Below are 25,542 nucleotides of genomic sequence, written 5' to 3'. Positions count from 1 at the left end.
ACTTCAGTCTTTGTTAAAATGTATCTATCCTTAAACTTCTAAGTCAAAAAATGTTCTTTAGCGACTATTCGAAGTTAGACTCTTCTCATTTTAAATTTCTTCTTAATTTGGGCTACTACTACCTTGCCAAATTTTATAATCACAAATGTAAATTTTCAAAGAAAAATCATTCTTTTTTATTTTTCAAATAATCTGACTTAATTTTAGATAATCTGACTTCCTGTCACTCAGGAAGCTATACTGCATGTAAAGATTGTGTAAATCATTTAATCTAGTTTAATATTTAATATTCTTTGCGGTTGGTATTGTACCATTATATTTGTTTATATTCGTTCATATTGTTTCTCTCGTCTTGTTTTTCTTCTTGTTATTATTTTGGGATTGCACATTTCAAAAATTTGAGTTCTAATGGAACATGATATAACTCTAACAGCTGTACATTGTCTTTCGAAGGTCTTTGAATATGATTTTCATATATATATATATATATATGTATATGTATATGTATATATATATATATATATATATATATATATATACATATATACATATATATATAAAAATACGAACAGTCTATTGAGTTGAACTGTTCCTTTAAGTAGGCGGGCCTTACTGCATACATCATCCCGCGTAGTTTTGGCGCACTTTTGGTTAATCAAGGCTCGAATGACGGTGAGAATCAGTTTTAATTGAAGTATTATAAATTAAATATGATGTCAATTAACTATTAAGTATTGATCGTATTATCAAGTATGGTGGATGAAAACCGATTCAGAAGAAGAATCCATGAGATAAGAGACCGAATGAATGCTCAGTTTCATCGACTTCTTAATGAAGACCCTCCAGAAGAGGAGCAGACAGCACTACTGGATAGGTATGTAACGTTTGGATACGTATTGGATATTTTCAAATGTTGTAAAATCTTTTAGCCAGTTATCTAAATAAATTCAGACCATTGCATAAAACTTCTAAATTAATTGTCTGTTCCACAATGTTAATAATTACTCTTGAACAAGTAACGTTAGATTTGAAATGTCAATCGCACAGAAAAAAAAAACCCAAATATGCTTGTACGATATCCATGCATATTTTCATAATACATAGTGCATAACTTTTGCAAGAAATGGGTAAAATCATATCTATTATTCTGTAGGCTGCTAGAGCGGCCATATTGGTGCCCAAACTACAGAGGTCAAAGAATGATCTAAAATCATTATTAATTTGCAGTGTATCATTCATACAGAATATGAGCAATATATAGAAATCGTTGTGATGAGTGTCTACTCACTGCACACTACAGAAATCTTGTACATGGTTGATCAAGCGTGTTTTGACCATATATCAGATTTCTGTGGACACAGATGACTGGCATAACAAAATATATTTCTTTATGTGCGTAATTATGCGTTATACAGAAAATATTAAACATACATAATTCGTTATTAGCAGCAATTCATTCGGATATACAATTTTTATTACAATTACATGTCTATGACTATATTATTATATTATTGTATTGGAAATTAAGGTGTACCTGCATCATTTTGATTGGAGCAATCTTTATTCAGACACCAGAATGAGCACTTCATTATGTTTAGAACATAGGCTATGTTGAGTTGTCTGATTTGATATGTTAACTACTGTAATGAAGATAAACTAAACTCTTCAATAAGCAGGGAAGTTCCTGACTTAATAAATATGTAAGCAAGTACTTTGGACGTTTTGCTTTGCATTGTAAGAATTTACAAGACTTTACATAAAAAAAAACGTGACTTGGTAATGTTTTCTCATTAAAATCAGATAATTTTATATTAAGATAATAAAATGTGTGGGAATACCAACATTTACTTGTTTTGGCCTCAGAGCAATCCTGTTTTTATAGATCAGTATTGCTGCACTAGTAAAACACAGGATTGTTGTTTACTGACTTGATTACTGAAAAATAACAGGTTTCATCATCTTATCCCCCATGTTTAGGTGAAATAATGTTATATAATGTTATATTTTTGATACAAATAAGATATTAATCATAACTAGGTAAAAAAGTTTGTCAAGACCAACTTTAGGTTGGCCTGAGTAAGCCTAGCTAGAACATTTGAAAGTAGCTTAAAGGCTTTAAGTTTGAAGGTTTTCAGTTTTAACTAGTTTGAAGTTTAAATTAGTATTAAAGTTTTGTAGACAATGCAATGTATCAGAAAGATAGATAGATAAGAAATATTAAATTAAATTAGAAATTTTAGATGTAGATTAATAGACTGTAGCGTGTGTCTATGTGGTTTCTATGTGTTGCTATGCAGTTGCTACGGCACCTTGGGTGGTTGCTAGGATGTTGCTTTGCGGTTGCTAGGGTACCTGGGTAGGTTGCTAGAGTGATGCTATGTGGTTGCTAGATTACCCGGGATGGTTGCTGAGGTCTTGCTATGCGGTTGCTAGGGTACTCAGGGTGGTTGCTAGGGTGTTGCCATGTGGTTGCTAGGGTACCTGGGGTGGGTGCTAAGGTGTTGCTATGCGGTTGCTAGGGTACCCGGGGCCAGTTACTAAGGTGTTGCTATGCAGTTGCTAGGGTACCCGGAGCAGTTTCAGGGTGTTGCTATGAGGTTGCTAAGGTACTCTGGTTGGTTGCTAGGGTGTTGCTATGCGTTTGCTAGGATACCCGGGTTGGTTGTTAAGGTGTGGCTAGGCTACCTGGGTTGTTTGCTAGGTTGTTGCTAGGCAGTTGCTAGGGTACTCAGGGTGGTTGCTAGGGTGTTACTAGCATTTTGTTAGCATGATTAGCTAGTTACCAGCATGTCTCTAGCATTCCTAGCATGTTTCTAGCATGATTAGCATGTTACTGGCATGTTGCTAGCATGATTAACAAGCTACTAGCATGTTGCTAGCATTTTTCTAGCATTATTAGCATGTTACTAGCATGTCATTAGCATGATTAGCAAGTTACTAGCATGTTTCTAGCATGTGACTAGCATGTTTGTAACATTATTAGCATGTTGTTAGGACAGATAGATAGATAGATAGATAGATAGATAGATAGATAGATAGATAGATAGATAGATAGATAGATTAGATGAGTTTGAATGAGTTTAAATGTATTAGAAATAGTACATAGAAGCAAAGCTCTATGTACTATTTCATTGACTTTCATTGAGCATTCCGTCAATGAAAGTCTATGGGAATTTTAAGATTTTTAATCTTCATTTTTATGAAAACCGTTAAGTCCAATAAGTAAGAAAAGATATAGCACACCCGGCGAGATCAGTCTGAAGAGATGGGCTGAGTTTAAAGTCTGTAGAGTTAAAACTCTAGGAGTTAGAGTTGATAATTTAGTCCCAGAAGAAGAATAAAAAGATTAAGTAGCAGATTAGTAGGTTGGCTTTCTCAAGCCAACCTAATAAAAAGAAAACTGCCCCTAGAAAATGCAATGATGATTCATATTCACATACATATATATATATATATATATATATATATATATATATATATATATATATATATATATATATATATATATATATATATATATATATATATTGGTATTTATTTAATTCTTTTTGTTTTATAAAGGTTTGAGATGTTCCGTAATGCAAGCGGTGGTGGACCGATCCGTCAAAGAAGGTGCAGAGTGAGAACACCTAGACAAATAACTTTTAAAGTTTCAATGCTAAAAAGCGCCACCATTTGCCATTGTAGATCAAACAGGGGTGAGTTCACATATGTGAATACTTTTTTTAATTGATTGGATGTTTTTTGACATGAAAGCTGAAATAGTTTTTTTCTTTCAGATTTCACTCCACCCTGCCGCGTTGTGGTGCGACGTGATCTGAATGAAGAACAATTCAAACAGGCACTAAGAGTTCATTTTCCTGATCTGCCAGAAGATTTTGAGCTATGCAAAGTCAACAGCCAACAACAGATAGTCCCATTGCAGTTGGAAAGTTTTAATCCTGATCAGATTCACTCAAGAAATGCATTGGGTAGATCAGCCCTGTATATTCGCCCGAAGGTGAGTGAAATCATTCAGTACAATAATAAAATATTCAAAGAATCGTTGTATTGCCCATAGGCGTTTGCTTGTTAAATATGCATCATGGGATGGAACCTGTGTGACAAACATCTTGAACCATAAATAAACAAAACAAAACAAAAATTCCTTCACCTCTTACTCTCTCTGTTAACACAGAACAAGTCTTCACATTTTGCCTCTGATTTTACCTCTGTGGCAAAGTACTGACCTGTTTCAGATAATTTCATCGGTTGCTACTGAAGCAGCCAATCAGAATGCACTTTACTCCCCTCATGCACAAGAAAACTGTGGCCATTTAGTATGCAAAGTTCTGGGGAGATCTCATGTGTGAGACAGAGGTGCTGTACAGTCATAAATATTGTAAATAGTCTTTAGTTTTCATCCATGTGCGTTCAAAATCCAGTAAGTACACCTGTTGTGCATTGTTATTTGCATTAAGGATTAATAAGGATTAAAACTATGCCATTTTAACTCCGTCATTACGTAAATTTACCGCGAATTGAGTTACCAGTTCAATAATGGCGGACCTGTTGTCCAGAAATATTTAGTGCCTTCTTGTAAATGTCTTCCTTAACTTCATTCTGTTCAGTGATAGTTTCTTTGTTATCCAAGGTAAGCACATTATCACCCCCCTTCCTCGTTTACAACACCTGCATTTCATAGAGAGGCATAAGTTACTCATGTAAATGCTGCAAGTAATAAGGCAGTTATGATAAGATAGCCTGGCATGCTATACTGGGTTCAGTGCTTCATCTTGCTTTGTTAGTGTAAACCTTGTGAGCTAAGTTTTACTTATGTTTGTCTAGGAACTGACTGACTGTATATTTTTACTTTGTCTGTTTTCTTTACAGAACCACACAAACACCCATAAAGACAAATAAGCACAATTGTATTACATCATTATTATTCACTTTGCACCTTTAATAAATCTGAAGACGGGAACAATTTGTGTTGGCATTCTAATCGATGCCCCTTAGCGGCCACAGTGATTTGAACTCTGTCATAGTGTTCATTAGAACAACCTCTGTAAAACATACACAATTTTACATTGTTCTTTATTCATATTCTTTGGCTGAGATGCCACTCCACATATTTACAATATACAGTAGGTTGAAAGGGAGAATGGAATTAGGCTGTATACACGTAAAAATCAGTATTTTGATAGTGTCTGGATGACATCACAATGTTTTTTAGTAATAATTTGTTATAGTGATTTACTATTTAAAAAATATTATTTTTCTAAAACATGCTAGCATCATGTGAAAGCATGTTTATTTACCTCTCGGTCAAACCATACAAATTTCAAGGTTTTTCATCTATTTTTTTTAATGCTAGGCTTTGTCAAGCTAAAATAGAGCTTGTCTAGATATTGTAATTATTATATGATTATGTCTGTATGATTTTTCCAGTAAGTTTCATTTTCTTTTTAAAAAAAAAACCTATGTGCCAGGTTGACCCCACCTCTGCAAGCTTGGCCACAGGAAGCGGCAGCCATGCAGCCCCCACCTCTGCAAGCTTGGCCACAGGAAGCCGCAGCCATGCAGCCCCCACCTCTGCAAGCTTGGCCACAGGAAGCCGCAGCCATGCAGCCCCCACCTCTGCAAGCTTGGCCACAGGAAGCCGCAGCCATGCAGCCCCCACCTCTGCAAGCTTGGCCACAGGAAGCGGCAGCCATGCAGCCCCCACCTCTGCAAGCTTGGCCACAGGAAGCGGCAGCCATGCAGCCCCCACCTCTGCAAGCTTGGCCACAGGAAGCGGCAGCCATGCAGCCCACACCTACACAATCCCAGTGTAAGAACACCCCATCCATCATGATCATCTTCAGTGAATTTCAATGTGTTTTATGTAGGGGTGCACGATATATATCGGCCGATGATTAATGCTTATCTCGTCAGTAAAGCCGGTTCTCTAATCAGCAGACAAGCTGGATTTGCGCAGCTTGTCTGTGATCAACGGCTCTGTGTAGTAACAGCTGCTCTATGTGAAATCATGCACCTGATGGAATTTACTGCTGATTAGAGAACCGACTTTACTGACGAGATGTGCATTGATCATCGGCCGATATATATCGTGCACCCCTAGTTTTATGTCTTGCTGAAATTCAGAAGATTTTTTTTATTTAATAATTCGTTAAAATATGTTGTGTAAAATATGGCAATAATAAAAATATTTGTCAATTTTGTACATATTTTGTTGCAATTAGGGAGGACTTCTATATAGACTCCGGATCCGACATTGAAGAAGTACTTCTGGCTTCTCCAGTCCGGAATAATAGTCCAATTGTATGTATTCTATCTATCCATCCATCCATCAATCTAACACTCACACACTAAATATTGACAAAATCGAGATATAATTTTTTTTAATATATCACCCTGCCCTACATGTAAACTTAAAAAAAGTTCCAGATACTAACCATGTCAAACTTAAAGTCCCCCTGTGGTTAAAATCAAGTTTTTAAAGTTGTTTATATGTTCATCTGCTGTTTTTAACATGCTTTCCCTAAAACACGACCCATAGGATCATTTATTAAAGTTGACAAGACACTTTTGGTTTTCGTGTGTCTCAGTTGAAATCGCTGGTGTTTATGACATCATAAACTACCTTGTAACCAATCACGTCAATGTGCCGGTGGGCTTTAGCATATCATTAACTGACCGCGCGAAGGAGTCTCAAACAAAGGTTATGCTGGTATATTTTTCTGTTGATATGACAAATCGTGTAGATTTAGCAATATAGCGGGTGTATGATGCACATAACAATATTATGATGAACTAACATGTTTTTCTCCACTGACCTTCTGAGCTGTTCAAAGCATTTCTAAGGATACTGATTTTTAGAAGACAGCTATCTGACTCGCGAATGCGAACATGGTTTGTGCAACATCAGCAACACATTATTAGCAGTTTTATAACATAGTCAAGCAAAATCATATTAATTACCGTTATGTGTCCAACATTGTAAAAAGTGATGCCATTGTGATCTCATCTGAGCTCGGTCGAATGATTGGAGGAAGGAATAATGATCCTATTCAGTTCAATAGATCCGTGTATATTAAATGATGCAAGGGTGTAGAGTTATATTCAAACGTATTTAAAGCATTAAGATTTTTTTCTCAGAGGAAAAAACATTTGAATTATTAATTTTGGTGCATCACACAAATGAAAAATTATTTTTATGCATTTCATATGTTGGTGATAATTTGTTTATTTTGTATTTTCAGCTTGACAGAGAACTACCAGAAATTCTTAAGGACTTTTGTGAGGACAACCTGGACTTCTATTCTCACATAACTGTCATAGCAAGACGTAAAAACATTTTAAAGAGTGCATGTGTGGCACTGTCGAGAGGGTACTTTGAGTGGCACAAAACTCCGAATATAGAGTTTGTTGGAGAAATGGCGGAAGACTATGGGGGTCCAAGAAGAGAATTTTTCAGGTACATTAGAAATGATATGTATATAATGTCTACAGAGCCCTTCAAAAGTTTGAAAATTCCATAGGTTTCAAAATGGATTTTTGGACAATATGAAAGTGAAAGAGACGCGACATACAGTCAAGTATGGTGACCCATACTCAGAATTTGTGCTCTGCATTTAACCCATCCAAAGTGCACACACACACCATGAACACACACCCAGAGAAGTGGGCATCATTTATGCTGCGGCGCCCGGGGAGCAGTTGGGGGTTCAGTGTCTTGCTCAAGGGCAGCTCAGTCGTGGTATTGCCGGCCTGAGACTCAAACCCACAACCTTAGGGTTAGGGGTCAAACTCTCTAACCACTAGGCCACGACTTCCCCCAGCTTAAGTCCTTACTTGTTGTTGCCGTAAATACATTAAACAACATTAAAGTGTTGCAATAATTAATAATTTTTTGATGACAATAATATCAGTATATCCATGTGACAGTCAGACATGTCCCTTTGGCAGCTGTAACATTTGATTATTGGATTAAACTTGAGTCGTAGTTGCTTTCAATGTTTACATTTTTATTAGTATGTGTGTTACCTGAATTGAACCCAAATGAACCTTTGTGCTGCTAGTGCATTCTGAGTATGGGTCACCATACTTTGCTGTATATCACATCACTAATACAATGCAATAACTACAGGAACAGGAGTTACAGGAACAGGTGCTCAGGTGCTTTAGAAATATCTTTTTTTTTCTGCCTTGAATAGGGTGACATTACTTTGATAGGTACATGATTTAATAAAATATTTTATTTAATTAAATTATATATTTTTATTAGATAATTAATTACAATTTGTTGTTTCTTATTAATGCAAACTTATCATGAAATGTTGAGGATTTATGATATGTTCCAAAATCCCAAGCCTAAGGTGTTTACAGACTTTTGTGACAATGTATTCAGGCTACAGTACTTTTTTTATTTTTTTTTTAGACTCCTCATGATTGAGCTCCAAAGCAACCTTGGGATATTTGAGGGCAAACCTGGACAGTTGCTCTTCAGCTACGATCAGAAGGCTCTAGATGAAAATAAATTTTATACAGCAGGAAGACTAATGGCCTGGTCAATAATTCACAATGGACCAGGCATTAAGTGCATAAACAAGGAGCTTTTTATGTTAATGTGTGGCCAGAAACCAGACCTCAGCACATTTGATCGTACAAATTTCCTGGAAAATGACCTTGTAGAAAAGCTGGCAAAGGTAACAAAAGTAATTTTACATGCCACATAATGTAGTTATTTGCTCATCTAAGGAGAACAATGTATTCAGTAACATGTTTTTCTATAACAAAAGGTTGTCAGATGCAGCACTGCAGAGGAGCTGACAGAGCTAAAAAACTCCCTGGGGGACTGGATTTGTGACTGTGGGGTACCCAACATTTTCACAGCCTCAGTGAGTGATCTGACCACAGTTTATGGGCAGTTAGTAACTCACTACATCTACCACAGGTAAAAAAATAAATATTATTTACTGTGACTTTCAACTGTCAAATTTATCCTAAATAAATCTCCTAATAAGGTGCACTATGTTGGGTCTTCTTCATTCTAAAGTAATGTCTATATTCAGAGTGGACATGTTGTTCCATTCATATGTCATTAAATCCATCCTATGGGACCAGATTACAGCCAAATATATTTCAGTCATGGATAAAACAATAACAAGCATGAAACCAAAATTAAAAAATACAAGTAATATTAGACTACACAAAATTTACAAATTAAAACAAATTCATGTTTTCCTTGATTATATTAGTTTTTTTGTGCTCAATTTTCTGCACATATTTTATTTTTTGTATGCTCATGTCCTTAGCTCTTGTTTCCACTTTCTGTGCTTCTTCCAAATGTTGCAGTTAGAGTTTCATGTAATTCAGGGAGGGTTTAAGCATCATTATTGGTCCACCAGTTCTAGAGTGACAGCTCCTCTAGCCAATCAGATGAAGAGGGGCGGTGACATCACTCCAATGCACCTCATTACTGCTGATGTTCAGTTGTCTGTTCAGTTTTACAGGTGAAAATGGATAACTGTCATCTGAGTTAACATCTTTACATTATATGTGTTTGTCTGTCACCGCTGTACGCATACCTGGGGATCCGTTAATGTTAAATGAGTAAATTGGTAAATTAATTTTGAATAAATGTAATGTTTTTGCATTTAACACTAACAATTGATAGTGCTTCCGAGTAGACAGTTAAAGAAGCCAGATGGATTTGATATACACAATTATTTATTGCATGTTGTGTTTAATTACATAGCTACATATGTAATTGCCTAACACTATCATATTAATGTTTTAAATATATAAAGTTTGAATATAATAGCAATATAAAAGTAAAACAGATGATAGGTTGCGGCAAGTTACAGTCTTTAGAGTAAGACATTAAATCATAAATCAAATGGCTGATTCATTCAATGAGGAATAAAGTGAATAATTTAATACGAAAGGCTGCTGTTGCTTGAAGAGGGCATTGTTCTGCTGTGGCTTTTTTTTGGACTCTTTGTCGAAATAGAGCAAAATGAGAAAATAGTTACAATAGTTACTATTAATAGTAAACTCGCTCAAAATACTGTACTTCTTGTTATATTGATTCAGTTCAATAAACATTTGCAAAGGTCCTGATATTAGGAAAAACACTCTTCCTCGTGTTTTGCTTAACTGTATGTCATAAAATAAATTATTTTGCCATTATTTACAAACAACATTTATTTTAAATGCTAAGCCTATAACTTATTTAAAACAAAACTAAAATCTGAACTTTCTGCTGGGCTCACATACCTCTCATTTCCATGACTGAATCGTGACGCAGTGTAACATTTGGTTGATAAACTATATACCTATTTATTATGTAAATAGTACTTCTCTTGTGTAATTCTTTGTACTAACGAAGCATTTATTTCATATTAGTATATTACCCTCATGATAATTCACTGGAGTAATCTAGATACAATTTTTTTCTGTTCAGAGTGGCTAGTATGATCCAGCAGTTTACTTCTGGGCTGAACTCCTGTGGCCGGTTGTGGGAGGTGGTGGTTAATAATTGGAGAGCTTTCCTCCCCCTGTTTACTACCACAAGAAGTCCACTGACAAGACATGACATCAGAGACCTCTTCAACATTGTCTGGAGTTCACCAGGGAGCAACAGGCGAGACCTTGAGGAGGAGACTGTCTTCCAGTGGGAGTGCTGGCTAATGTTGATTCAAGGCAAGTGTTTTTTTTTTAACTGCATACTGTTTTATAATGTAATTAGATTTTGCTTCTTGCCTTTTACATTTTTTTTTTATTTTTTTTTACACAAACAGAAGAAGAGGTGGGCATTTCTTTTGAGGATGTCCTAGTGTTTGTAACTGCAGCAGATTCTGTCCCTCCACTAGGCTTTCAGCAAAAGTGCCAAGTGGAATTTTATGACCAAGAGGAGCCTACCCGAAGAATTCCATATGCGTCAACCTGTGCCCTGACTCTCTACCTGCCAAGAGGTGTGTCAGAGGAAGAGGAATTCAGGGAATTAATGCTCTTTGCAATTAAAGGATCTCTCGGATTTGGAAAAGTATAAACGTCACCTTTTTTTTTTTCTTTCAGCTCTGTTAAAAATTGTGGGGCAAGATCTGAATGTATTTGACTGTTAAATAATAAATCAGAAAACAAATTTGGTGTGGAAACTTGGCACTTTTATTTCACCAACATTCCAGAAGACCTAAACACAGACATTGATTCACATGACCTAAAATTAAAATGACTACTACAACATCTTAACATATTTACATATTAAAATAATGACTATTAAAGTCATTGCCACAAGCAGCACTTATTTGGGTCTATAAAAATGTAAAAACATGACCAACTTTCCCAAAAAAAAATTTGTATGTTTTGGGGACAGTTTTTTTTTTTTTTTTGGAGTCAAGAAATAAAAACATGAAAGTAATAATGTATAACGGGACATACTCTAAACAAACTTGAAAAGGTTAGGTCTATGTTTTGTCCATTTAATGAAAGTGAACCAGTTTCATCTGTTGGCCCAGCTCTTCTGCCAAATATTTTTTGCATAATTTATTGCATAATAAGTTGGATCCTTGATGACTCTACAAGGGGAAAGAATAAATGTTTTACTGAGAAGTTCTTAAAAAGCATGAATTCATTTTATACCATTTCTTTAAACCAGTGGTTCTCAAACTTTTTATACCAACCACTTCAGAAAATATTTGGCTCTCCAAGCAGCACCATAATGAGCAACATTACATTTCAGCAGCGTAGGCCTAACTATTCAGCTACAGCTCTGCACAGTTTTACACGAGGCAGTTTTATTTATTGTTGTCAGCCACTTCAACATTGTAAATACACAGTTTGAGCATTAACACTGTACTGTGCTTACATACCGGTAAATGAAAAAAAATGATTGAATTAAAATGTGTTGTACCAAAAGTGAAATAAAAACTGTTCTGTACTTAGATGTAAAACAACAACAACACAACCAAAAAAACAACTTTACTCAAATAAAGATCAAATTAAAATTTATTAACGTTCATTAATGTTTCATTTAGTGATTCCTCTTCGTAGCACTAGAGGGAGCCTGAGTACCACTAGTGCTACTCGCAACACACTTTGAGAACCACTGCTTTAAACAATCTTTAATTCATTTAAATTGTACTGACATTTGCGATTATCCAGAAAACACGAACAGAGTATCACGACTCAGATTTGCTCAAAATAAAAATGTAACAGGCAAATATAAAATAATGTGGCACCGACCGAGCAGTTTTAATGAGCAGCATTACAATTGGCCGATTGGAAAACCGTTCATACGTACTGGCTGTAGGAATCAGTGGGCGTGGCTCATTATACTATTAGCAAAACGCCGTAACGCGTTCTCTGTGCAACCAAAACGACGTTTTTTACGCCGTCATATGGCAACATGAACGGCGTAAAAAACGGCGTTTTCATACACACTAAAACGCCGTCAAATACGGCGTCACTGGCGTATTTTCGCACGTTTTTTACGGCGTTTGTTATCACAACGACGTATTTTGCGGCGCAGATACTGTTTAAAACTCTGTATTTGACAGAATATTAATTTATTTTTTGTTGTTGTTTAGAACTTACTTAATTTAGTTATTTAATTTATTTTGTTGTGGAGGCAGCATCTTTATTTTCAGTTTAAGTTTTTAATCGAATAGATTTGTTTTATTTTTATTTAAATTTTTATTTTATTTCATTTGAGCCTTTAAAAAGTTTTAGCTAACAATATAGCAGCACTGACATGCACATGCAATTGTTTTATGTCACCCACATGCACTTCTCTCTGCTGTTAAAAAAAAATGTTTTTTTATATTTTATTTATTTGAGTGACAAACGGTTTGATTTTATAATTATTAGACTATTATTATTGTTGTTGTTGTTATTTCGTTTTGTTTGAGAAACGGAAAAATTTAATTAAGCTAGATGTTTTTTTCGTGGGTAAAAACAAATAAGCAAATAAACTATTCTTTAATATTTCTTTCACATGCGTGGGCGGCGTTAGGCCCATTTTTAGTCCAATTATTATATATTATTGACTATACATTGCTATCTTTACCTGAATCGAGCCGTGCGTCGCATCGAATCTTTGGGCGTGGGGTATATTCCAGGCTTTAAGGAATAGGCTGCGCTGAGCGTGGGTGTGAGGCGAGGACAATGCAGATAAGAAGCCCAGACGCCACCGACCCTAGAAGTGCAGTGTTGCTCTTTATATGAGATCTATATTTGCAAGAAATATAGTCGCAACAGCCAAACAATATGAAGAAACGATGTGACTAAATTGCAGAGCTGTATCAGATGAACTCTTATTCTGCTTTAGGACAGACAGTGAAGACAGGCTGAGTTGAAAAGTGGCGTTTCAGGGCCGCTCACGCACAAATGCATAAGATCATTATTATCCACAAACAAAAAAATACGAAAAATATAGCTTCATTTTCGTTTTTCCGTTTTTCAGACAGAACGAAATATTAATAATAGTGATGTAATAATAATAGAATCAAACTGTCACTCCTCTTTTTTTCTTTTTGTAACTGGTTTGATTTGATCATGTCATATCCTCTTGGTCTGAATGCAGTTATTGGATAGAATATTGTAGTAAGATTGGAGATTAATCCAAATAAGCATGACGTTACAGTAAAAATATTACTATACATTTAAAACAGTGTATTCTTCGATTTTCAGTAGCGTGCAGATGCTCTTTTATGTCAGGACCACGGCGACAGCAGCTCGGACAATCGCTTCGCTTGCTCACATTATGTAATCTATAACTGGAAAATCATACTGTTTTTTATGAAATGTTGTTGAGAAAGAAATGTGTCGTTTTAAGGACGTAACATCTCGTTATTACGAGAAAATATGCCGTTTTAACTAAACAACTCATTATTATCATGAGAGCGGAAAAAAATGATATGTGTGGAAGCAATGCCTCAACGTATATTTGTTTGTTAAACAGCAAATAAACTCCCCTGTATACCAGAATCAGTTTGGAGCGGGGCTCGAACCAGCGGTTGTAGCGGTGTATAGTGGTCAAAAAGACTAGGACCATTGCCTCCAACTTCTGTAGCTGCACAGCTTTTACACACTCTCTGGTCGACTTCCGTTATCATGTATGATTTCTTGTATTGGAAATTAAATGACTCAAAGCTAATTGAATATTTCGAACCAGCACTTATGTATATACATAAAAGGTATTTGGGTAGTAAATGATATATAATTGTTAAATAATTAACAGTTACATTCAAGTAGGCTAAAGATGTGTAATCGGCCTATGTTCAATGTTTGTAGCGATTAAAATTTATAAAAAGTTACTTAATATTCCTATCAGTTCACAGGCACTTCTTCCGCTTAAACGATCTGTGGTAAATTAGTCTGGTCTGGTTCTGTTCGTCTTTGATTGGGTGAGAACAGTTCATTATTACTGGCTGTGGAAATCAGCGGGCGTGGCTCATTATACTACAAGGAAAACGCCGTAAATAACGCGCGCTTTTGTGCATTCAGAACGGCGTTTTTTACGGCGTCCTGTGGCAAGCCGACGGCGTTAAAAGCGGCGCTTTTTACAAACACTAAAACGCCGTTTTTTGCGGCGTTTTTTACGGTTTACGCGCGTTTTTTACGGCGTCTGCTATAAGGACGGCGTATTTGACGGCGCTAATACCGTTTTAAACGCCGTAAAAAACGGCGTTTTGTATGCAAACGCGTTTAATCTAGGCGTAATTCTGACCCTTTTGGCTTGCCATAATTTCCAATGTAGGCGCGCGGTATGCGCGCTCATAATGGAAGCAACACGCTCACGAAGCGCACCGCATCGAGTTAAAAACATCTAAACTTTTCAGAATGCTGCAAGCGCACTGCAGGTCATGTGACAATAACTAACCAATCAGCTTCATCCTTTCCCGTATCAACGTTGAAAGCTCAGCTAACATGAAGGAACAGCTGTTCATAGCTGTATATGGATTGCCATTTTGAAATGAATTTAGTAGCAGAGCTACTGCGAGCGATTTTTAGTGCTGCAAATCCATTTATCCTTTGCTGAAATTTCTACGTCTTCATTGAGAGAGAGCGTGTCATGGATGCTTAGCAACGACAGACGCACCAGGAGCACTTCTGCCCGAGCGCTTTGGAAAGAAGGAGAAAGCGGCCCGACTAGCGTTTTCCACGCGTTTTTAGTCGCGAACTATTGAAGACAAAAGCGATGACCCTCGGTACCTCTCAGGCTGACATGTTGATGTGATGTGATATCTGATTTAAGTGGGCGTGGTGTGTGTAAGGTAGAGAGGGCATGACTGATGATACTGTCCTGATCCAGTCACGACGCTATTCTCAGCCTGCGCTCCAGGTGAGTAATCAACTTTATTTTAAAAAATAATTTATATATTTTATATTCAAACTGAAAACATGATTTGATTAACACTCAAGTCATTCAAGTCATCGTGTCTCAAGTCAAGTCAAGTCCCGAGTCTTTAACTTCCAAGTCCGAGTCAAGTCTCAAGTCCTAAAAATAGCGACTCGAGTCGACTCGAGTCCAAGTCACCAAGTCACAAGTCCCCATGTCTGCTTGATGCTAACGTTATTTTTGTCTGCCAAAATACGTTACTGTTTGAAAAGGCGGCAGATTTGATATGCAGTGTATGTGTGTGTTGTAGAAATTGTAGCCGCACTGGGTCGTACATTAAAATTAACTCAAATGATATATAAGGAATTTTAATAATTAATCAGGAATACGATATATATATATTTATATATCTCATATGACAGTTGCATTAAAATTATTGAAGATGAAAAATAGGTAAATTGTGTAAGGAAATATTAGCTCATTTAGTTTGAGAAGATTCAAATCTAAAGATTCGAATTGCTTTAATTGAACTGAGTCCAAATTGATTTAGTTTATACTTCATTAACGGATCGTCCACCGAACTTAAAATTCAGTACATCCTTAAAATTCTGTTTAAGTTTACTTCATGAACAAGATTATACAAACAGAAAGATAAATATGCTACAAGGCTAGGTAGCACAGGATCTGGGTTGAAAGGGTAAGCAAGTGAGCAAGCATGGTTTCGCTGTCACAAAGTTTTAACGGAGTGGTTTTGAGTTCTGGATGGCAAGAACGCTAGCAGCGTGTAGGTAGTTCAATCCATGCCCAAGACGGAAGAGCAGTGTAGCACAGCGCACGGCATTTTAGCAACACAATACACGACACAACCCTTGACAAGAGACGACGGGCTTGGAGACTGGACTAGAGACTAGACTAAGCATTGGGGTTTTATCGAAGCAGATTTGGTCCATCCCACGATGCGATCTCCCAATGGGATGCTGTTGCAGAGCTTAGACACGCCCCGTAGTTATAAAAACCATACATAAAACATTGGTTAAAGTTGCACCGATTACCATGAGCACATCAAACATAAAGACATAAAAAATTATTTGTGAATATAGTTAAAACTTCAGATTTCTTAATGGTTGTCCTTTTGAGATAGTTTGTTGAAAAGTTCAGTTCGTAGAAAGATTCTCAAGCAAGCAGGAAGCAGAGTCATGGGATAATCCTGTACTGGTTCTTTGTGTTGAGGTCCACTAATTATTAACAATTCCTGTGGTGTTTCCATACGTTGGGATCATGTGATGCTGTGATACACAGGGTCCTTGTATCTTGTAAAAAGAGTTAATTAAATCAGCTCCTTTTTAGGGACTCAGGATGTCGATGTCCCATTAGTTCCCTCATGAGCGGTGGCATTTCGCAACAGACCTTTTCTCTGTTGTATGAAGGCATTATCACTTCACTTAATTTCACAAAGAAATTAGCCATTTCTTTCCCTGACAGGAAAGGGGTCCAGACAATCTTGAGCATTGTTTTTCCTCAGCTACTCATTAACTGTGTTTAGATCGCAGATGGGAGGAGGTAGGCTTTTATAATTCCTTTGGCAGAAGTAGCTGATTCTGCAGTTATTGGCGTGGCTGTTCATCGAGGTCCTACAATTGCATATATCAATAAGTCATTACAAGGCACTGTAATTTACTCATTAATATGTCAATATTCCATTCTTCATATCAATTATAATGATATCTCTTACTTTGAAATACCACAAATCAAACAGTGGTTTGTCCAGCAAACTGCCGTAAGATTAACTTATCAACTTTCAATAAAGTCATCACTTCTTATAATTCCAGGAAAAATAGTTTCTGGCCATGAAACCATTCTCCTGTCTTTACAAAATTTAGGTTACTGAAAAGTACCAATAAGCTTGTAGCTAAGATCAAACATTTCATGGACTCGTGATGTGAGCATTTTAGACAGAAGCAATCATGAATTTATATTGGATTTTAATAATTTAACTAATAATACATCAAACTAGGATTTACACAGAATAATATGCGTACAACAATACAACAGTAAAACAAATACAAGACATAACGGAATCCAAATGAGAGAGAGAGAGAGAGCGAGAGAGAATGAGATAGAAACAGTCGCCATCACAGAATGATCGCTCAGTATGGCAAAATCACACACAGTAACCTTTTGAAAGACAACAAGGAATCAGATCACCTTGAAAAGATAATAGACCAACTTAAAGCAGCATTTAAATCTCTCTAGAAAATAATACTTGGATGTGGTCTCTTTGCGACTCGCAAGACGAGCATGCGTATGTCTTCTTTTGGAGCTGGGCGTGTTCTCGTGTCTTCTGGGGCTGCTGCGGACTCGCGTGAAGTTTGAAAGGTCCAACGAACATAATGATTCAGAGTTCATCTCCCTCATGGGGAGAGGCAAATATGAGAATAAACTTAGTACAGAAAACAAAAGAAAAACGGAGATGAACGCTCCCTTAAGGAGCCATGAGAACAGGCTGTTCTCTCAGCCGCAGAGCTGAGATCAACTACCTGACGGAAGTGCAGAGAATAGAGGAATAGGAGAACGGAGAAGAGACCAGCGGGAACTTCCTGGTTTCAGTTCTTATGGCTTGACTGGTTCACGCCTCTGATTGCGCGAACAACCAATGAACATCCATGATCTGAAGCGGGGAAAAAAGTTCCCTTGTCTCTGAGGAAACACCCACTCGCGTGAGTTACAGAATTCAGTAGTTGTATCCTAGCAAGTTGGTAATTCCAGATTAATACATTTTTTACATTAACTACCTTTATATAAGTGAGTCCGGATACACATACCAAAACTTACATACATATGCAGAATTACACACATTTAAAGTTTGATTAACACACGATAAAATTGCAGATACTCCAATTTGATTATGGAAAGATATCTAAGCACCAAAATGGCAACACAGTCAATATATTTAAAATACATTTTAAAAGGGTACTATTCTCTTTTCTAACAAGAATTCCAGTGAGCTGGCTTTTCCTGTTCTGTTTCCCAGTAGGATCATAAAGTTTTATGATCTGGTCAGGAGTAGGGTTACAAACTCATGACTCTATTTGAGAACATTAATTCCAAAAACATTTCCAATTTACAAGTCAGCAAATCATAATCCTCGCATAACAGGATTAACCAGTTAACCCAGCACAAACCTATCAAAATACATATTATTAAGGACTTAAATAAAGAGCGTACAGTAAAGTTTGTGTGTGTGTGCTTATGTGTGTGTGTTGTGGAATGTGTTTAATTTCTCCTTTGAGGCTGCTCACGTGACAGTGGAATTTGCCATCGTGATGTAAGGGAGTCATAAAGTAATCTAGATCCAGCCATGCTGGCGCCAGGCCAGTCATCTAGCTTAGAGAGAGTTTGTTTAATATCAATCAATCAATCACCTTTATTTATATATAGTGCTTTAAACAAAATACATTGCGTCAAAGCAACTGAACAACATTCATAAGGAAAACAGTGTCTCAATAATGCAAAATGATAGTTAAAGGCAGTTCATCATTGAATTCAGTGATGTCATCTCTGTTCAGTTAAATAGTAGGGATGGGCGATACCACATTTTTTCCATGCGATACGATACCGATACTTTTTGTTACAATTTTAACTATACCGATACTGCTTATAATTTTAAAATTTTATGTGATTTTTCTAAATAATCTTTATATATATATATATATATATATATATATATATATATATATATATATATATATATATATATATATATATATATATATATATATATTTGCAGTTACCATGGCTACAAGAATGATTTGTGGTGTTATTGTTAAAACTATGTGTAATTTTCGTAAGGGAACCTAAAAAAATATTTTTTTTAAATACTTTCACAGGAATGTGCCTGAAAGTGAAAAACGGGCCTCATTTTTACCTAATTGTTTTATCATTTATTTTTATATTTATAAAAAATTTATAAGGTGTGCATTGTAGCTGACACCTATATGAACACATTACAATTGTTTTATGACTGCAAGTCTTACTCCTCAAATGCTATTGAGCTTCAAATTTGCGTTTGAGCCCATGTGAAAAAGTAGCATAATTTACATATGATTTACAGTTTATTTTAATAAATATCAAATATTTAATTCAATTGTGCATTATAGCTGACACCTAGATGAACAATTACAGTTGTTTTTATGACTGTAAGTCATTCTCCTCAAATGCTACTGATGTTAGAAAAGTGTATACCAATATCACATGTAACTTTAGAGACGGTCCATAAATTTGAGACTCTCGATCGTCCAACATCAAGCCACCAGAGGCGTGCATGCCGTGTTGTGATGGTGAATGCCACATTGCATTGCACTGCGCGCAGCCGCAGACCAATCGGTGTTAACGTCATACCACCGTGTCCACGAGACCTTTTCTTTTTATATCATACACACAACGTCCCAATTGGCCTGCACACACTGCTTAAAACATTTAGTTATAAAGAAATTATAAATATAATTAATTATCGATACTTTGCAGAAAATATCGATACCAAAATAGAAGCTTCTGAGTATCGATATATATATATATATATATATCGATACTGCAGCATCAATGTGCACATCCCTATTAAATAGTGTCTGTGCATTTATTTGCAATCAAGTCAATGATATCGCTGTAGATGAAGTGACCCCAACTAAGCAAGCCAGAGGCGACAGATGTCAAACGATATAGTACAACGGGTATAAATTCTCCACATGTTTTAAAGTGCATTTAACATCCAAACTAGTCTTACAACCAGGTGTAAGTCCAGTTGGGGCAACCAACCCCTGGTCTTAAATGAGCCCATGTGACACCTGTGCTTATCTCACAGCACTGGTTACCATTTGCATTAAGACTAAGACCTTAATCAGGTGCATTTGATTAGGGACACATACCAAATGTGCAGAAGATTACAAACCACTGCTGTAGACCACAGGTTTCAAGACCTTCCGTCATTGCTGATTAAGCGGGTTTGAACATTCCAGCATAAGGTTGCAACACAGCAAAGGGTGAAAAAAAAAAAGTGGTCTGAATATTTTCTGAATGCACCTTGTGAAATAAGCTAGAAATACTTAGGATCAGCAGTAGGACTGCTAGAATATTCAGCGCTGGCAAAACCCACAGCTGGATCCACCAGATCAACCCCAACAGCAGCCATAGGTGTGCACTCTCACACTAAAACAACCCAATGCAACGTGCATTTAGCTCAGTTGAAACCCTTTTATTTATCATTTTTTATTATCTAATGTTTACTTATATTCTCCTTTACATTGTAAGATGTGAAATGCTGTGAAATGGCTGATTTGATTCCAAGAGACTAAACTGAATAAAATAAATTAAAGACATCCCTTTACAATCAAACTTAGAGGACTCAAACAACTGTTCAATATTTAAACTTCATTGATTTTTTTTGTTGTTGAAATTTTACGGCATCTGTAGTATTGTATAGTCCCATTTCAATTGGAGAGCCTCTTTTCACACAAAACACAAATAGGGTGTTTATCTGCATGATGTTTCTGGTGTATCTTTGTGAAGAAGTGAAGTGAGACCAAGTGTTGTGACCTGTGCTCTTTATTTAACCCATCCAAGTGCACACAGTAGTGAACACACACTCGGAGCAGTGGGCAGCCGATGGTGCGGCGCTCGGGGAGTAGTTGGGGTTCAGTTCCTTGCTCAAGGGTCTCACCTCAGTCCTAGTGTTGAGGGTGGAGAGAGAGCGCTGGACATCCCCCATCAACAATTCCTGCTGCACCGGAGACTCGAACCTGCAACCTTCGGGTTACAAGTCCGATTCTAAGTATTAGGCCACAACTGCCCCTAATGACAAGAACTTTATTTCATAAGAAATTAGAATTTGTAAATCTCTTGCCACAGCCGAACACTAGAATTGTTTTCCAGAGTGAATTAACAAATGATGTTTCAGGTCTCTCTGATAGGTGAAACTCTCATCACGCTCGAGACACGTGAAAGGCCTCTCTCCAGTGTGAACTCTCATGTGAGTCTGCAAGTTTTCTACAAATCTGAAGCTCTTTCCACACTCAGGGCAGGTGAAAGGCTTCTCTCCGGTGTGAATTCTCATGTGAACACCAAGGTTTGTATTGTTTGAGCAAGTCTTTCCACATTGAAGGCACGTGTAAGGTTTCTCTCCAGTGTGAATTATCACATGATTCTTAAGGTTTTTGTTGTCTGAGAAACTCATTTCACACTGACGACATGTAAAACTGCTTTCTCTTGCATGAATCTTCATGTGCTTTTTAAGGGTTACTTTATGTCTGAAGCTCCTTTTCAGAGTTTACTTCAGTTATGATATCATGATATTTCTTACAGTGACTTTTTTCTTCAATTTCATCTTGTACTTCACTCTCCTCTTTTAGCAGTATCAGGCCTACGGTGAAAAGAGACAAATACAAGTTAACTCCAATTTAATGGACACAAAGCAACAGAAAACAAAATGTATGCTGGATCCTATACCCACCAAGCTACTGAAAAAGGGGTAACCTGTAATTTAAGAACCTCTTGTCAATAGTGTATCTGCCGGTACCAAGACACAAACCTTTGGTAAATGGACTGCATTTATATAGCGCTTTCAACAGACCAATGGCCATCCAAAGCGCTTTACAAGTTGCCTCACATTCACCCATTCACACACTCACCCACTGATGGCGGTGATAATTGCCAAAATGGAAAGAGTTAATGTCCTATATATCTGACCTCTACCACACTGCTGGCGTAAATGTCACAGGTCGGGGGGGCCAAGCCAGACTGCACCCACCCCTGAAACCCAGGATCACCTCGGGGAGCGTACCAGAAGAACCAGACGGACGAGAGTATAAAAAAAATGAACAAGGTTTTATTTGGTTAAAAGCAATTTAAAAGTTCAGTGTTCCTTCCGTGTCTCCCGACCAGAACGGAGCCAGACCTCGGACGCCGGGAAGGCGTGGAGTCGTCGGCAGTTCGTGCCTGTACGGGGCCAGCAAGAGCCAGGATAGTCTGTCACCCGTCCCGGAGTGAGGGGGGGGGTATCCGGGTAAGTAGAGCTCGTGGATGTTTCGGTCGAGACCGGGAAAAGGAATAATTCCCGTGTCCACCTCCTTCTACAGGGACATCACATACAGCATTCGGCCCAGAGGATCCTGCGATCTGCACAGCAGAGTAAGTAATCAACAGCAAGTATGTGTTCTTGAATAAGTAGTGGGGCTTACGGCGGGGAGATGCTTCGGTTAAGACCGGGAAAGGAATAATTTGTGTGTCCACCTCTTTCTACAGGGACATCACATACAGCATTCGGCCCAGAGGATCCTGCGATCTGCACAGCAGAGTAAGTAATCAACAGCAAGTATGTGTTCTTGCATAAGTAATGGGGCTTACGACTGGGAGATGCTTCGGTTGTGACCGGGAAAGGAATAATTCTTGTGTCCACCTCCTTTCATAGGGACATCACATGCGGCGTTCGGCCCAGAGGATCCTGCGATCTACACAGCGGGGTAAGTAATCAACAGCATGTATGTGTTCTTGAATAAGAAATGGGGCTTACGGCTGGGGGATACTTCAGTTGAGTGCCTGGGTGTGGACTACGGTGACGGTGGTGGGCTCTCGGGGTGGTGAGCGTCCGGCATTAACTCTATATATCTTCCCCACACTCTGTAACTTCACTTCAAACGATTTATTGTGCAAACACACCACTTCAGACACGGCACACCCACTCTTAGTGCAAATAGAGCCAGCACTCACCCAACGATGGCTCCGTCCACTTCACCCGTTATCACTCCCAGTCCAGATGTATACAATTGATCGAAGTCCCAGATCAGGTCTCTTAACTTCCCTCCGATAGCCTGGTCTTCACTTGCTTTCCAGAACTCACACTCTTTCTGTCCTGAATATCTCCACTCAATCGCTGATATATCTGTTGCACAGCCAGATAGCCGAAACCCCACAATAGTCCTCAAATACCTCCACACGCCAGCCCAAACGTCCCAGGAATTCACCTCTCCTAGGGGAACACATCCAAAGAGAAGAACCACACACGGGGGCAAGCCAACCAGGAAGAATAGCCGGGAGAACGAACGACCAAATAGAATCCGCCCTGCATGGTCTCTGCACTTCTCTTTTTATGTGGTTACTCCGCCTCCATAATCCTCTCACAGATCGCCACATCAAACTCCCCACACCAGATGTCAATCTGTCATTAGTGCTGTTATTGTGACATCGGGCGCAACCCGGAAGTGGACCGGTGTTACCGCGACACCGTCCCGAGGGGAACACAAAATTCCGGCGGGACTTAGTTCCGCTTCTCTTTCGTCACCCCGTGACATACCCCCCTGCCAAACCGTTCTAGTCCCTAGAACGCCTTTCAGTCGCCCATTCTCCATAGCGTGCCGGGGGCCGACCTCGGTTCTCCCTCTGGGACCGTCGTGGTGGCGAGACAGGGTCGATGTCCGCAGGCATATCCATCGGGTCTCTGGGTGCCATTTCTGCGGGGACATTTCCCCGTTCTCCTGGGATCACGGCCCATCCTGCTATCCACGGGGCTACAGCTTCAGGCTCCTTTGGCGCCTCCTCTACGGGGCTGGGATAGTTCGGACAGGGGCGGATCATGTTCCGATGGACCACTCTAGCGGGCCCGGCTTTTCCTTCGGGCCGAATTGTATATACTGGCTGTCCAGGCCGCTGCTGGCCCTCGACCACGTATGGTGCATTCTCCCATCGGTCACTGAGCTTCCCCTTCCCTTGTCGCCGGTTGTCCCTTACCAGGACCCTTTCTCCTGGGAGAAGGGGGGCTTCCCGAGCCGTCCGGTCGTACAGCCTCTTGTTTTTCTTCCCAGCCGCTCGGATCCGTCCCGAGACTTGCTCGTATGCAAAATGGAGGCGTTGGTGGTGGCGCCTTACCCATTCAGTTACGTTCCCCTCCTCCTCGGTAGCTGCCGTCCCCAGCAATAAGTCGGTGGGCATCCGCACATGCCTGCCAAACATCAAATAAGTGGGGGCGTAGCCCGTGGTACTGTGCGTACTATTATTGTAGGCCTGAACCAGATTTGGTAGCGCACTCACCCAGTCGCTCTGATGTTCTTGGTCTAGCGTGCCGAGCAAGTTCAATAGGGTCTGATTGAACCGCTCGCATCCGCCATTTCCCTGGGGGTGGTAAGTAGTGGTATGGGTCTTGGTGCAGCCGTACACTTTACACAGCTCTCTGATTACCCGAGACTCGAAGTTTGGCCCTTGGTCCGAGTGTAGGAACTCGGGGCAACCGAACGGCTGGAAGACAGCTCTCCACAGAGCAGTGGCGGTGGTGTTCGCCGTCTGGTCCAAAGTAGGAATGGCCCAGGAGTACTTGGTGAACAAGTCGGTAATGACAAGGATGTTCTGATAGCGGTCTGCCGGCCGACCCAAAGTCAAGAAGTCCATTGCGACTATGTGGAGAGGAGCCTTTGCCTGGATGGGGACCATCGGTGCTCGTGCCTCCTTCCTGGCTTTGAACAAGGTACAACGAGGACAGGCCTGAACGAAGGTATGGACCGTTGCTTCTAGGTTGGGCCAGTAGAAGTGTCGCCTCAAGAGAGAGACCGTTTTCTCGTGCCCTTGGTGGCCCAGCTGATCATGGTACGCTATCAAGAGCTCTTGTACTTGGCCTTCGGGGACAACGATCTGTCGGAGTTCCTCGTCCAGCCCCGGATCTCGGACAGACCTACAGAGTACTCCCTCCTTCACCTGTAGTCTGGCCCATTGTCCCAACAGCTTCCTTCCTGTTCCCCCTTGGGCCCGTTGTTCGGCCAACGTCGGTTTTCGGCCCCGTTCCAGCCATCGCATCAAGCCACTGATCTCCCTGTCAGCCTGCTGTCGCTCTTTCCAGCGGCAGGGGTCCCATCCGCAACTCACAAGCATCCCCTCATGTTGAGTCCCCGGCGCCTCCACAATGCCCACCATATACTCCTCTCCTTCGGGGTCTGGTGTGGGTTCCGGTGGGTCCCTCGGACCTTGAGCTTCCGGGAGTCGGGACAGGGCGTCAGCGTTGGTGTTCTCCCGTCCTGGCCGGTATCGGAGCTGGTAGTTGTAATTGGCCAACTGGGCCACCCAGCGCTGTTCCACTGCCCCCAACTTCGCCGTCTGTAGATGTACTAGGGGGTTGTTATCAGTTACTACCATCACCTGGGCACCCCACAAGTAATCTTTAAACTTTTCGCTGAGTGCCC

At 39.1% G+C, this 25,542-nt stretch overlaps 1 protein-coding gene across 1 annotated transcript; it reads left to right on the top strand.

Moving 5' to 3' along the window:
- The first annotated feature begins 719 nt into the window (after window positions 1-719).
- Window positions 720-11,866, top strand: LOC113047300 (uncharacterized). Its single transcript, XM_026208658.1, has 10 exons — window positions 720-874; window positions 3,562-3,698; window positions 3,780-4,000; window positions 5,472-5,812; window positions 6,225-6,303; window positions 7,245-7,459; window positions 8,423-8,690; window positions 8,784-8,938; window positions 10,451-10,689; window positions 10,788-11,866. The coding sequence occupies exons 1-10, from the start codon at window positions 753-755 to the stop codon at window positions 11,036-11,038; spliced, it is 2,028 nt and encodes a 675-aa protein (XP_026064443.1). The 5' UTR covers window positions 720-752; the 3' UTR covers window positions 11,039-11,866.
- Window positions 11,867-25,542: the final 13,676 nt, after the last annotated feature.

The sequence above is a fragment of the Carassius auratus genome, chromosome 28 (assembly GCF_003368295.1).
Source record: "Carassius auratus strain Wakin chromosome 28, ASM336829v1, whole genome shotgun sequence".
Taxonomy (NCBI): Eukaryota; Metazoa; Chordata; class Actinopteri; order Cypriniformes; family Cyprinidae; genus Carassius; species Carassius auratus.
This window is presented reverse-complemented; position numbering and strand designations above follow the sequence as displayed.

Bases quoted from the DNA above. Each gene is read 5' to 3' on its own strand.
- LOC113047300 (XM_026208658.1), top strand. From the start codon at position 753: ATGGTGGATGAAAACCGATTCAGAAGAAGAATCCATGAGATAAGAGAC. The intron at 5,813-6,224 runs GTAAGAACACCC...TGTTGCAATTAG, and splicing joins CACACCTACACAATCCCAGT to GGAGGACTTCTATATAGACT. The intron at 6,304-7,244 runs GTATGTATTCTA...TTGTATTTTCAG, and splicing joins TCCGGAATAATAGTCCAATT to CTTGACAGAGAACTACCAGA.